Source organism: Mastigoproctus giganteus, chromosome 2 (assembly GCF_048544385.1).
Source record: "Mastigoproctus giganteus isolate SK-2022 chromosome 2, ASM4854438v1, whole genome shotgun sequence".
In the NCBI taxonomy this organism is placed as follows: domain Eukaryota; kingdom Metazoa; phylum Arthropoda; class Arachnida; order Uropygi; family Thelyphonidae; genus Mastigoproctus; species Mastigoproctus giganteus.
In genome coordinates this window covers 144,809,180-144,824,849 of record NC_143576.1, presented here as the reverse complement: position 1 = coordinate 144,824,849, position 15,670 = coordinate 144,809,180, and the positions used below count along the sequence as shown (strand labels likewise).

Below are 15,670 nucleotides of genomic sequence, written 5' to 3'. Positions count from 1 at the left end.
TATACACCTTAATACCCTATAGAAAATAGATACCAGAAAAATTTAAGTAATCTAAGCAATCAAAATAAAAAATATACATCAAGTACGTATAATAGTCCAATTGCCACAGGGCAATGGCATTAACGTAGCAAGCGATAAATTAAAAATAATCAATTATTATAACAATAATAATAATAACACAAAATATATATATATATATATATATATATATATTATTATTATTAGCTATATGGTGCAAGGAAGCCTGAGGCTTATGCTGCACCAGCCAAAAAAAAAAAAAAAAAAAAAATTCCAAGTTACCCTGAGAGAGAGGTCAAAAGTAGAAGGGAATCACCAAGAAAGAGAAGAATGATGATATCCAGCTTGGGACCCTGGGTGTGCCAAACCCATACTCACCAGATGTTGAACCTCTGGGGTTATATATATATATATATAGGGATTCCGGTTATTTGGGCCTACGGTTAATCGGGGCAGCCGTTTGTTTGGGACAAATCATAAAAAACAGAACCCAACTGAGAAAATAGCCAGGGTTTACTTTGCTTAATTGGGACAACATGCCGTTTAATCGGGGCAGGAGACCGCAGCACTATAGATTACCCTTCGATTGTCTTCAACCATACCACATGGTTCAGTCGGATTTCAGGCGGTCACAACCATAAAACAGTAAAAACAATTAGCAGTCACCTGTTTATTGGGCTTTTCTGTTAGAGCAATCTTTCATAAATGGATAGTAAACTCGATCTTATTGAATTTGCGATAATACGGACAGCTGGAATTCTGTGGGTTACTATGGTGAAATGTGTTTATACTTCCATGAAATCCTCAATCATATAAAAAAATTAATTTTCAGAATCTTCTCTTCATTCTTATTTTTAAAGCATCTTAATTTATTACATCATATCTCACTTGCATGTGTCGTGTTAATTGCAATTTGTGCATGCCGTGTTCTTTGTTATTGATTGCGTATCTTTTTACTGTTTTAAATTTTAACCCCCACTCACAAATGCCAGTGAACAGAAATGTCATCTAGTTAGTATGTACATATTACAGTATGTATTAATTATTCCTATTATCACATATATTCTTCCGATTTTCACGTATCATTTAACTTTTTAATTGATAAGGTAATAAAGGGTAAATTTGTGCTTAGTATATCTTTACTTTTATAGCCAGTGGATAATATTCCTCCTATTTTTGCTAATTAGAATCGCTGTTTAATAGAATTAAGATTCAATTTACAAACATGATCACAATGACTGGTGCTTACTACACATCGTATAGTGCATGGTACTTTACTATGGTGAGTCCATCGTAATGTGATTTAATTGTACAGTGAACCAATTGTAAAGCTGGGTTCCACTGTATTTTTAACTATTTATGTGAAACTTCGGATAATTGGGGCAGCCGCTTAATTGGGCCAAAATGCACTAGTCCCGATGTGTCCCAAATAACTGGAATTGACTGTATATAATTTGTATTAATATTAAATTAAATTGAGCAAGTATAAATGGTTGTAAATATATATATATATATATATATATATATATATATTTACAACCACCAGTTGATTTTGGCCCAATTAAGCGGCTGCCCCAATTATGTAAATATATATATGTATATTTACAACCCCAGCTAGCCTAGTACATTTAATATCTTTTTCTTTACTTTTTATCTTTTTACTTTCTACTTCTACTTTTTTTCCATTCGTAAAGCTATTAGTGCAATACGAGGGTGTGATATGAACGTTCCTGCTATCCTTAATCTCTTGCTATTTTCGTCTCTGTTTATTCAATTACACCTTTATCCCTTCCTTATCCTCAACTTAATCCCTTACCGTTTACCATTTCCTTGCTTCAAATTTTATCATATTTATTCCCTTCTCCACTAAATTCCAATTACAATTTATATTATATAATATATACCTTTTTTTATATACTCTGAAAACACTTATTTGTATTGCAATTTCATTTCAGCTTTGATTTACCGTAATTTTTATTTAACTCATTGCATAGGGACTACCTTGTCCATACTTTGTGAGAGTTGTGCTACTTTATCCCTAGTAATTTTATTATTTTATGCTTTATTTCGCTTCTCATCCATTTTTATGGACAAGTATAGAAATGCAGTTCCTGTTACATGGTCAGGTCTAGCCCCCCTGATGAAATACCTGACCATGTATCAATATTTACTCTAGCTAATATCAGATTTCTGCAATTTTGCTACCCCCCCCCCCCTTTTTTTTTGACTTATAGCTAATTTTGCCCATCCATTTCTCATGACGGCTATCTCAAATTTATTTTATTTGTTTAATCATTTTGTATTGATCATTTTGCTTTACAGTTCCCTCACCTCTAATTGGCTTTGCAATTCAGCCTGTAATTAATTTTCCTAATTCATTATAGCATATAGGATATTTATATTCTTTCTTTCTTTCTTTTTCTCTTTTTACAAACCTACAATACTTCATTTTGCTGCTATCCTCACCCGATTAGTCTTTGGCACTTTGTATTTTTCACTTCCATCTGTGCACCTCTATCAAACTTTATCAGACCTATCATTTCCTATATATATATATATATAGATATAGAGAGAGAGAGAGAGAGAGAGAGAGAGAGAGAGAGAGAGAGAGAGAGAGATACATATATGTGTCAGTGAAATTTAATTTTAAAGCCAAGTCTGGATTTAAATAAGAAATAAAATAAAATCCTGCTTTCCGAAAGTCCAAAGGTTGGCAGCTATGTAAATAAAAGAATAGTATAAATCCTTAGTAAAAGAATTGAAAAAAACTTTTTTTTTAAGTTAGATTTAGTAAAGGTTAAAAATATGAAGATTATTTAAAACATATATATTTTCTGGAATCATCTGTGCTCCTAACCTCTAGTCAGCATCAGCTACTTCTATTCTGAAACAGGGATCTGCTGCTGTATTTCAAGATAGTACTATATCTGGGAAGATTCCCCATGAATGCAGCATATATACAGCTGAGTTGTATGCTATCCAGTTAGCCTTGGATACATTAAAACTTGGGAACATTGAAACCCACAAGTACCAAATATGTATGGTGTATACTGCCTCTCTAAGTATACTGCAGGCTTTATCGGTTATGAGATATAATACCATTCATTAGTGACCTGGATCTAGCGGACACTACATTCTCTTTCTGAGAGTGTTTATTCGACATTCGTTTCTGCTGGATTCCAAGCCACATTGGGATAAAGGGAAATGAATTGGCAGACACTGCTTGCAGTTCACCAGGACCCCCACAACACTCATGGCCTGTTATTCTCCCATACAGACTACATGCAGGTGATAAACCTTACACTATTCTCCCAATGGCAACAATCTTGGCATGGGCAAGTTATGAACAAGCTGTATTAGATAAAGCATGTATTCCGACATTGGCAGTCTAGTCTGCACCGGAGCCGAAGAGAGGAAGTTGTTCTGGCGTGCCTCTACATAGGACACAGTCATCTTGCGCATGCATTTCTGTCAAGGTCAGATGGCTGTCCTATGTGTGAAAATTGTGGCACCGTTTTAACTGTTTGTCATATTTTAACTGAGTGTCCATGTTATAGACACAAGAATGTTTTATATTTTACTGCTTTTAGTCATCTGGCTGAGCCTTACACGCTCAGTCAGATTTTATCTGACGATGACCACCTGTCTTCTGTTTTTAGTTATTTAAAATCAGTTAACCTTTATACATTTATTTAAAATTTATTTTATTGCTTTATCTTTTATTGTTATATTTTATATATTTTTATGCCTTTATTAAAATATATATACTTTGATAATATACACTGAAATTATAATTGTATACTTTTATGACCTTCTTTTGGCACATTATAGCCTCAGTAGCTAATGTGCCAATAAAACCCAAAGCAAACCCAAACTCTATTCTGAAACATATCTTTGCTATAGAAATCTTAAGCAGGCTTGCAAATATACTAATTTTCCTTTCTCCCTGTCCAGACCACAACTTCTTGAGGAATTAAATTTTTCCCCTCCTGCACACTGTTTTGCATTAAGATTAGTATCATAGTGAAACAAATGGCAGGAGGATTAGACCATGTTAACGTCTGGGATTTTGGATTCTGTGAGATTCTCTGAAACTTACCTAAGTTAATTTCAAATCTGAATAGACTGCTAAAATTTGATTGGCAGACTGCAATGCCAATGAATAACCTTGATTTTGATGCTGACTAGCAGTGGTCACAAAAGAGAGAATACAGGTAGATTCATTTAAGAAAATGTGTTCATGTAAAAATGTGAATTATGCTTTCTGGAACTGCTAATTTTAACCATGATTTGTTATCTTTCCTTATATGTAAAGACTCCACTGGTGAGGTGTCCTGGTTGAGCTTATATATCAACTTAGAGTTATTAAAGAGTTCTATTATTTTAATGATTAAATTGAAAAAAAAAAAAAAAAAGATTGTGGATTAGATATTCATAAATTTACCTTTCGTTAGAGAGTAATTGATTATTTGGAAACCATTGTACTTTAGCAGGTGAGATGAGCAAAATCAGTCTGTATATTGCAATTATGAATATCAGTGATAGTTTGGGTTTGGTGTGCATCATATATTTCCATATAATATGGAAATGTATTTAAAAATATTACCTATTCTAAAAGTTCCATGAATAATCCTTATACAGAACAGTCAAAGAGTGCTGTATTTCTTGTTTTTGTTGCCACACTAAAGCTTCCTTTTGGTAATTCACTTTTTAAAATAAACTATCTTCATTACAAAGAAATCCCAAAAAAACTGGTACATTTGGGCTTTTTGAGACACCAGGATTGCTTTTTAAAACAAGGACACAGTCTTTATAAATTGTTTATTTCAAAAAAAAAAAAAAAAAAAACTTTCATTAATGAAGAAAATATAACTAAAAAAAATGGTCTTTGTTAAGCAAAAATTTCATAATTCATGTATATTAAGTCATTTATTTCTCATTTTGCTTAATTGCTAAATTAAATGAATTTGACTTATCAAAAATAAATTAATTAGAATTTTGTGTGTTTGTGTATATAATATAATTGATGTTCTTTCCTTATAATAGAGCATTGAAAATAACTGGCGTTGTGGAAGACATAATCTTCAGAGGATTAATTGCCATAGTGAAAACAGTAAAGGGGTGTATTGTTTGCAGTATGATGAGCAGAAGATTGTTAGTGGACTTAGAGATAACACAATTAAAATCTGGGATAGAAATTCACTACAGTGTGTTCAGGTAGAAATGCTTTTAAATTTTATAGAATGTTTATTGTTACAGTGGCTAAACAGTTATTTTATTTATTAGTATAGTAACTTCCCAATTTATGAATATCCAATTCAAGGACATGCAAAACAAAAAAGCTTTTTTTAACCCCAAATTCAATTTACAACCTCAAAGGCTTGATGTTATGAAAATTTGTTCAGATTTGGTAATTGCACAGCACATACTTCCTAAAAGTAAAATTAATAAGAAGTATGAGAATGAGAATTTATGTATTTAACCCATTATTACAGATATGTACAATACAGTGCAGTAGGGTAGAATTTTGTTTCGTCAAATTAGTATTGCTACTATTGTGATATTTTCTTCATTTTTGTGTTGATCTAGCATCAGGACCCACATGAAGTTTTAAGAAATAAGAGCATGAAAATTTCAGTGTCACCAAAATAATAATTTAAGTATTTATTCAGTATTGTTTAGCAATATGCATGAATCATTTCAAGGGAGGCCAGGTGCAAGGGCACTATTTATAATGTTGTCCCACTAGAGAATAGATAATTTAGAGAATGGTTGTCATGATATTTATTATGTGGATACAGTATATACATCATTATTACAATATACATTCTTTTTATATACATCATTATTATCATTATTAGCCACTGGCTTCTTTGCATCATTTGACCATTTTAACATTAACCACACTATAACAAAGATGCAAAAAATTTCTTTCACCACCCTTCCTCAATAATATAATAGTATACCATTATATCACTGTATATGGGAAAATTGCTTCTTTTCATTAAGGCAGTGTTTGGAATAATGAATTCTTCTGAAACATGCTACCTATTATTTACCACTGACATCTGGATTTAAAAACATCTAAGTAGGTGTTTGTAATTTGAGATGTCACTGGTAATGGGTAGCATAGTTATTCAGAAGACTTCATTATTCCAAACACTGCCTTAATGTGGAATCATATTAACTATTCAACCAGCCAGGACAAGCTATTCATTAAAAAAATATCTTTTTTTTAGTTGCAGTATATAAGGATATGATTCTGTTTGAGTTGATTTTTTCTCATATTTTGGGAGTTTAAAAGTTATGTTGTGTTAATATTCCTCAAAGACATCAGAACACATCTTTCCTCAAAGACATCTTCTGTTTGGTATGCTAATTTTGAGCAGCAAATTCTTTGAAGGGTTTTTAATACCATTTAATGTTATATTTGATTATCCAGCTAGAAGAAATTTTCTGTGATGGCTTCCAGTGTTAATGGGATTATTTACAGGTACATTTATCTTAGATAAATGTACCTGTAAATAATTACTTGCATTTATCTTAGATTGAGATCTATATATTTCTAGAAATTCAATCAAAAATGAAAAATGTTTCTCTACAAGAACAGGTAATTCATCCTTGGAAATGAAACTTTTCTTCATTACTTCTATTGTTACTTTAAAGTTTTCTTTATTTCCTTCATTTCTGCATTTACCTCTATTACACCCTCCATAGTTTTGCCTTGTTACCAGCAGTGCAATGCATCAGATACCATACTGCAACAAACCAAATTGTGCACCATATGTCAGGGAGGCTTCATAGTTACATATAAATCATTGCATTCTCACTTTGTGAGAAGTTAATGAGCCTGTGCAATTATTTTCATACTGCAGCAGGTGGTTGGGGGAGGGTCTGATGCCACTACCCCTTTACAGCTGTTGGTCAGGGGTGGCTTGAGAAATTTAAATAAAAAAGGTTTGCAACTTCAACTTCATAATATGAAGTTGGCTAGTGAAGCAATTCCTGCAGATAACGAGGCAATAAAAATTAAAAAAAAAAAAAACATATTTTTTAAATTTTGCCACTCTTTTTATAGAGGAAGACATTACCTATGCAAATATTTTGTTTTCTTTTCTTTTTGTTTTTTTTTTTTTAATAAATTATACTATTCTTAGTGCTAAACAGAGTAATGTGAATTTTTATAATAATGATAGAGCTTAATTCCATACTAGTCTTTTTTTTTATTTTTTTTTTTTTATGTTGAAAATATCTTTAGTGGGATTAGTTTATTTTTTGTGTTATGAAAAAGCATTATAAAAAATAATTATAAAAAGCATTATATAAAGCATTACAGGTACATTTACAAAAAAGATGGAATAACATAACATTCTTGTTACGGGGATGGTAGAATAAATAAAGTTTGTAACATTTGTGACAGTAACGAGATGATAGATACAATATGCAGTATATGTGTTGTTATGGTATATCATTATTATTATTATTATTATTATTATTACTAGCCATATAGTGCAAGGAAGCCTGAGGCTTATGCTGCATCAGCCAAAAAAAATTTCCAAGTTACCCTGAGAGAGAGAGAGAGAGAGAGAGAGAGAGAGAGAGAGAGAGAGAGAGAGAGAGAGAGAGAGAGAGAGAGAGAGTCAGAAGTAGAAGGGAATCACCAAGAAAGAGAAGAATGATGATATCCAGCTGAGGACCCTGGGTGTGCCAAACCCATACTCACCAGATGTGAGCCCCTGGGGTTAAATATAAAAGTGTATAATATAAGAGGCAGATATTCTGTGGTTATGGAAAAAAAATTTCCTATTGAAAGTATATATGAAAACAATAGTAACTTAAACTATGTACGTTATATAAATTTTGATATGCTAGAGAAATTACGACTGAAGAAGTAATGACATTACCATATATGGGGTGAGCAGCTCTAATAAATGAAGATCCTGTAATGTGCACATGTGGACTTCCTCTGTGTCAAAAGTATACGCCCAATTTTGAAATAGAAAAATTATAGTCCCTTTGGAGAATATTATGTTGTTGATTATTTCAAAGGAATTGAATTTCAGCACAGAGGAAGTCCACATGTGCATATATTATTATGGTTAAACAATACATAATACAGTAATTGTTTAACCATAATATGCAAGATATTTGTAATGGCATAAAAGTGTATAATGTAATTGTAATCGTAAATTGGTGATTGTAATTGTATTACTAGGGCCGACTCATACGGCGGGTTAGGACCCCCACTAAAAAGCGAAACATAGCCTTTTTTCACTTGCGAATGTATATAAAAGTCTAACATGTTTACACTATCATATGCTCAGTGGTACACACACTACACATGTACAATATCCATACACTTTTAAATCTCTGGCATTTTCAGCAAACTGGCACACCTATCACAATGCAAACAACACAGAGATGGGGGAAAACCCTGGTGCCGCTGGACACCAAACACACTTTACACTATCATATGCTGTAAACAGGCTGAATCATCAATATAAAATGTGCCCAACGGCGTTCTCAGATTCTGCTGCTGAGCAATTCATGCTGATAAAGTGGAATAAGTGCCAAACATAATGAACATGGATATAATTGAAAACCGCCATATTAGTGGAACGCTGAAAAGCGAAGCCCTGCTTATATTGGTATTATAATGTTCTAAAATATTCAAATTTGTAACTCTTTCTATTTTTTTTTTTTTTTTTTGTTCCCCCAACAGCTTGGGCTGATGATGGGTATCGGTAAGATATCCAAAACACCATCTTAATTTATAGTAATGTGGGCAAACAGCCTAATAAACTATATTATTAAATTTTACGCATTATAAGAGTGGTTTTAATTTAATAATAACCTTAATGGAAAACAACCATGTAGCATCCTTCCCTAACTACCGTATTTCCCCATGTATAAGACGCACCTTTTTTCGAAAAATTTGGGGTCTAAAAACTGGGTGCGTCTTATACACTGGATGTAGATTTTTTTTACTTGCATTTCCCTTTTTTTCGCGCTTGTTGTCTTTGCGCTCATTGTTTCGTCCTTGTTACCGGTATATTAGGTTACGTTCTGCCCAGAAATGGCTCAGAAAATATTTTCGTACAGTGCTGAATTCAAGTTAAAAGTGATCCAGTTTGCAAAAGTGAATGGAAATCGTGCTGCTGAACGTAAGTTTGTTCCACCTCCAACTGAGAAAACAATCCGAGACGACTGGCTACGGGAAGAAGAAACCCTACTGAAAACAGCACGGCAGAAGAAGGCCATGAGAGGCAAGTCAGCAAAATAGCCTGATTTAGAGAGGGAATTGAAGATATGGATTGAATAGCAAAGGGCAATTGGAATTCCTGTGTCCACAAAGATGGTTCAGCATGAGGCAAGAAGAATTGCTAATGAAAAAGAAGTTACTGATTTCAAAGGAGGACACAATTGATGCTTCAGGTTCATGAAACGGAATGGACTAAGCATGCATACACGCACTAAACTTGTCCAAAAGATGCCTGAAAGCTATGAGCAGAAGGTCCTTGAATTTCATCGTTTTGTCATTCAATGTCGGAAGAGACATCAGTTTGAGTTGGGACAGATTGCAAATATGGACGAAGTCCTCCTTCGATTTGATGTCCCGAGTAACAGAACTGTTGATAAGAAGGGGATGAAAACTGTAACTGTGAAGACAAGTGGACGTGAAAAGAGCCATTATACAGTTGTTCTAGCTTGTTGTGCTGACGGAACCAAGCTGCCTCCTATGCTGATTTTCAAACGCAAAACAATGCCAAAAGAAGACATTCCTTGAGGAGTGATTTGTCCACATTCATGACAAGGGTTGGATGGATCAGGATGGGATGAAGATCTGGTTTGAGAAAGTTTGGAGCAGGAGACCAGGTGGGCTCTTAGGCAAACCTGCCCTATTGGTGCTTGATCAGTTCAGGGCACACATAACAAAAAACACAAAGAAGATTGCTGCAGAGCAAAAAACAAAACTTGCCGTCATACCTGGAAGCTCAACATCCCAGTTCCAACCACTTGATATCAGCATTAACAAACCCTTCAAAGCTGCCATGAGAGATGAATGGAACCAATGGATGAAGTCTTATGGGGACAATTTGACACTAGCAGGAAGAGTGAAGAAACCAACTATAGGAGAAGTTTGTACCTGGGTGAAAAGATCCTGGGATAATATCAAGATTGAGATCGTTGTCAAGTCATTTAAGAAGTGTGGCATTTCAAATGCCATAGATGGAACTGAGGACAAGGCAATATATGAAGACAGTGATTCGTCATCAGACACAGATGAGGACAAGCTAATGGATGGGAGTTTTGACAGTGATGAGGAGTTGTATGAATTTTATGATGAATAAAACTTGAGTTCAATAACTTTATGTAATACATTTTTTTTTTCAAATTTCGGACCCCAAAATTAAGGTGCGTCTTATACATGGGGAAATACGGTACATTATAGTAATTGTTTTTAAACAGCATTGATAGAATAGGAAAATATGTGACTATAAATTGTTAAAAAAAAAATAAAGGTTTGAAACAAATAAATATGAATGCTAATGAAATAAAGATATGTCCAATTTCTTGTGCAATTTCACTTTCCTCAGTGATGACCTATGATCATAATACAGAAAGGAAAGCTGTAGTCTTGTAAAAAAACCTTTGAGGAAAAGAAATTATTATAGATAAAAACAAAAGGTGAATACTATTTAATTGACAATTTGCTTGTTCTTGTTGAGCTACATGTTTAAACCACAAGGTTGAAGAGTGTAAGCACTCGTTTGCCAGAATGTGTTGTACATTTAATGTGCTCAGCTATTGGTGAAGGATTGTAGATAAATATTAACCAATATTAATCAGTAAATCTGTTTAACTTATTTATTTTATATACTTAATCAAATGAAGTAATGAGCCATTGGCTCATACATGAAAAACTGCTGTAACTGCTACTAATAAAACTACTTGAACTGAACTTTTTTTTTTTTTTTTTTTTTATCACTTTGCAAAAGATAAGGCATAAGCTAAATGCTACATTTCATGGGGAAATTCCATAGGAAAAATTCACCTAAAATCTAAGGAACTGCATCCAGTTGACATAGATGGACAGCGCAATGTTGAGTCAATTTGGTGTGACATAAGCACTGGGAAAGCAAAAATGAGGGTAGGAGTTTGTTATAGGCCTAATGACTCTGATGAGTACAATGAACAATTTTACAGAGAAATAGAGTGAGCCAGTAAATCATTGTGTCTTATAAAGGGAGGGGGGTATTTTAACTTGCCAGATATAGACTGGAACTTGTGGGTTGGTCACTCACACACTAGCAAGGCTTTTGTGGATTTATTGGATGAGTGGTTTCTACAGCAACATATTAGAGAGGCAACAAAAGGAAGTAGCACTCTTGATCTGATTATCAGCAGTGATTATTCATGCATTAAGAATTTGCAGATAAAGGAACCACTGGGTGACAGTGATCACAGTGTATTGATGTGGGATTTACTTAAAGATGTAACTACCATCAGGGATAAAGAGAAGGGTTTTTACTTTCGTAAAGGCAACTACAGTGGCCCAACTGATGATGTTACCAACAGCAAATTCTAAATGGGAAGCATTCAAGGAAGTAATCTTGGAAGTTACTAGGCTTTTTGTTCCACTAAGAAATACTGCTCTAGGTTCAGGTCCATATGGATGTCAGATGAACTATTGAAACTCGTGTCAGAGAAGAAAAAAGCATGGGATGCACATAAATTTCAGGTGACACAGAAGTCTATGGTAGATACAAGCTAGTCCGTGATCAAGTCACAAAGGTTAGGCAAGCGAAAGCAGATTATCAAAAATCTTTGGCAAAGGATGCAAAGAACAGGAAAGACTTCTTTACTTATATAAACTCTAAATGGAAGAGGATGAATCAGATTGATCCATTTGATATCAGTGGTTTGACTGTAGATGATCATTCTCAGATAGCTGCCGAATTAAATGAGTATTTTGCATCTACATTCACATATTAGGAGTTATTCAAGGAGGAGAGGGCCAGATGTTTATCAAACTCTAACAGGGATTTAAATGATTTTGTAATAACTGAGAGCAAAGTGGAGGAGAAATTGTTGAAGTTAAACATAAGAAAGGCACCTGGGATGGATGGAATCTATCCAGTTATATTAAAGGAGGCGGCAAAGCAACTAAGCAAACCCTTAGCCATAATTATGAGCGCATCCTTGGACTCCGGGGAGGATCTCACGGACTGGAGATGTGCGAATGTATCCCCAATTCACAAAGGGGGATTGAACGGTGACTTGAGTAATTACAGACCAGTTAGTTTAACTTCTGTTCCGGTTAAAATAATGGAGTCACTGGTTAAAGATGCATTGCAGGATCATCTAGACAAGACTGCAGCAATAATTCAGACACAGCATGGGTTTGTTAAGGGAAAGTCTTGTCTGACAAATTTGATAGGTTATTATGATGTGGTTGTAAAGGAACTGGATGCAAAAAATAATTTTGATATCATATACTTGGATTTCAGGAAAGCTTTTTATACTGTTGCACATGGAAGACTACTGTACAAATTGGAGCAGTATGACATTAAGGGCAAGTTGCTACAATGGATAAAAGGATGGTTGAGTGGGAGAAGACAGAGTGGTGGCCAATGGGTACTGCTCTGCATGGATTAATGTTATTAGTGGTGTCCCTCAGGGTTCCGTGTTGGGCCCATTGTTGTTTATGTATTTATCAATGATATTGATGAAGGTATATCAAGCTTAAAGTCAAAATTTGCAGGTGATACAAAGGTTGGCAGGGTTATTAATGACAGTATGCTGCTGTAACAGGATCTGGAAAAGTTGGGTGGATGGGCTGAGAAGTGGCAACTGAAGTTTAACATTTACAAATGCAAAGTACTGCATATGGGTAGCAGTAACCCCAGAGAAATGTACCAACTATGTGGTGTTACACTCAGGGTAGTGGAGAATGAAAAAGACTTTGGAGTAATTGTGCAGTCATATCTATAATCATGGGGTCTTATCAATGAAATATAGGAATTTTGCAAGCATGGATAAGGGGGTGATTATCCCCTTGTATAAGGCAATGGTCAGGCCATATCTCAAGTACAGGTCTGGAAGCCTCATTTTAGGAAGGATGTTGAGTTGCTAGAACGAGTACAGAGAAGGGCAACAAGATTGGTGAGGGGAACAAATAGGTACTCTTACAAAGAAAGGCTTAAGTTCTGCAAATTGCAGCTTCTGGAGACTAGACACCTGCGAGGCAATCTGATTGAAGTGTATAAGGGCTTGAGCAGGCTTAATGCTGAGGAGATTCTTCCTTTTGCTCTGATTACAAACCTGAGGGGGCATAGATTCAAACTGAGGAAAGACAATTGTAGAATAAATGTGCGGAAGTTTGCCTTTGTCCAGTGGGTAGTTGATTGCTGGAACAAACTTCCTTCTGTTGTTGTTGTGGAAGTTGATAGCTTAAATAAATTCAAAGCAGAACTAGACAAACATTTGGAATGAATGGATCATCGAAATGGGAAGTGGTTTTTTTTTTTTTTTTGTGATGCTGTGTAAGCTTGTTTTCTTGCATCATGTGCCACTACTAATGCTAATTCTAATGCGTATTGGTGAAGGATTGTAGATAAATATCAACCAATATTAATCAGTAAATCTGTTAAACTTATTTATTTTATATATTAAATCAAATGAAAGAATGAGCCATTGGCTCATACATAAAAAACTGCTACTAATAAAACTACTTCGAACTGAACTATTTTTTTTTTTCTTTTTCCATTTTTTTCCTTTCCTGTTTTTTATTTTTTAAATTTTTTTATCACTTTGCAAAAGATAAGGCATAAGCTAAATGCTACATTTCATGGGGAAATGTCAAAGGAAAAATTTAAATTGCTTTATACCTAAGGCAGCAATTAAACAAGGAGATGCACTAGTATACCACATGAAATATTATGTTATGACCAAAGTGGCTAATTTTCCAAAATAGAAAAAATTGGCTACTTTGTATGCAATTGAATGAATTTAATGAATTTCATACAAAACTTGGATTCACTGGTTTCTTGTTTGTCATATTTTGTGTTTTTGGATGTAATGTGACATCAGAGTATATATATTAAGGCATGCATATGAAAGGCTAGCTGAAGTAAGCATTTTTGAATACTATAGAGATCATCCAGCCCCAGAAATACAGTAGACTCCAAATTATCAGCTGGGGAAAAATGATGAAATAATGAAAGAAAAACTTGTAAATATGACAAAATATATATTTACACGTGTTTGTATTTATAGAACTATTCTGGAACCTAAAAAGATTTGACATGAATGTAATGTACACATAATATTTTTTGAAAAGGAGAAAAGGTGAAGTTCACTTCTTCCTTTGGTTTGCCTTCCTTCAAGTGGTACTACATTAATCTTGAAAAGTGTTGTTTTATCAGTTGATGCTTCTGTTTTTGCATGACGAACTTACATGGACATAAATAAAAAAAATAAAATAAATAAAACTCAAAGGAGAATATTAAAATTAACCATTTAGTAATTCTGAGGAGCCATAGTCGAGTGTGTCAGGTGTGAGGTGCATAAATACATGTGCTTTTTGAGTGACTGGGGTTCAAGCCCATGACTACTAAATATGGTGCTGTTTCTCGTATTTTCTCTCTTTTCTGAACCTCTCTGGCTGTGTGGTCATCTTGCAGTATAAACAGAAAATGTATTTTATTTATTTAAATATTATGACTGAACTAGTAAGTAGAATACAAAGGTGGGGATGAGATTTTGGAGATGTTCAAGAGTCTCTTCAATAGGAATGTAAAAAAAAATGTATGCAATGGATTTTACATATTTCTCTGTTTCTGATTTAAACTGAATTGGACTGTAGAGACCAGATTAATCTACCCCCATATAATTGAGCGTATACTGTAATGATATTCCTCAGGATTTTGTACCATCTGTGAATATAATTCCTTCTTGGAAGGGATCTATTTTGAACTTAATCCAGTTTATATACTGTATAACAGCAGTTGATTATGTTTTGGAAGGAATGCAGGCCACCATTTTTTTTTTTTTTTTTTTTTTTAAGTATGCTATGCTCTAGTATTGCAGATATAGAGCTATCTGGGAACCAAAATGGAACAGATAGCATAGGATAGCTGCCAGAGTTTTTTGGTTCCAGTAATTCAGAATTGTGGTCTAGTATGTATATATATATATATATATATACAGTCGATTCTGGTTATTTGGGACACATCAGGACTAGTGCATTTTGGCCCAATTAAGCGGCTGCCCCAATTATCCGAAGTTTCACATAAATAGTTAAAAATACAGTGCAATCCTACTTTACAGTTGGTTCACTGTACAATAAAATCACGTTACGATGGACTCACCATAGTAAAGTACCGTTCACTATACGATGTGTAGTACGCACCAGTCATTGTGATCATGTTTGTGAATTGAATTTTAATTCTATTAAACAGCAATTCTAATTAGCGAAAATAGGAGGAATATTATCCACAGGCTATAAAAGTAAAGATATATTAAGCAGAAATTTACCCTTTATTACCTTATCAATTAAAAAATTAAATGATACGTGAAAATCGGAAGAATATACGTGATAATAGGAATAATTAATACGTACCCTAATATGTACATACTAACTAGTTAC

General features: G+C 33.9%; 1 protein-coding gene across 1 annotated transcript in view; it reads left to right on the top strand.

The window, feature by feature from the left end:
- LOC150089636 (beta-TrCP-like) overlaps positions 1–15,670 on the top strand; it is a gene marked incomplete at its 5' end in the record, with an annotated part of 177,020 nt that overhangs the window by 33,737 nt on the left and 127,613 nt on the right. Inside the window, one exon of the mRNA XM_090368702.1 lies at positions 5,065–5,235. Within this exon, the coding sequence (XP_090224828.1) occupies positions 5,065–5,235 (171 nt within the window). The remainder of the gene's footprint in view (positions 1–5,064; positions 5,236–15,670) is intronic.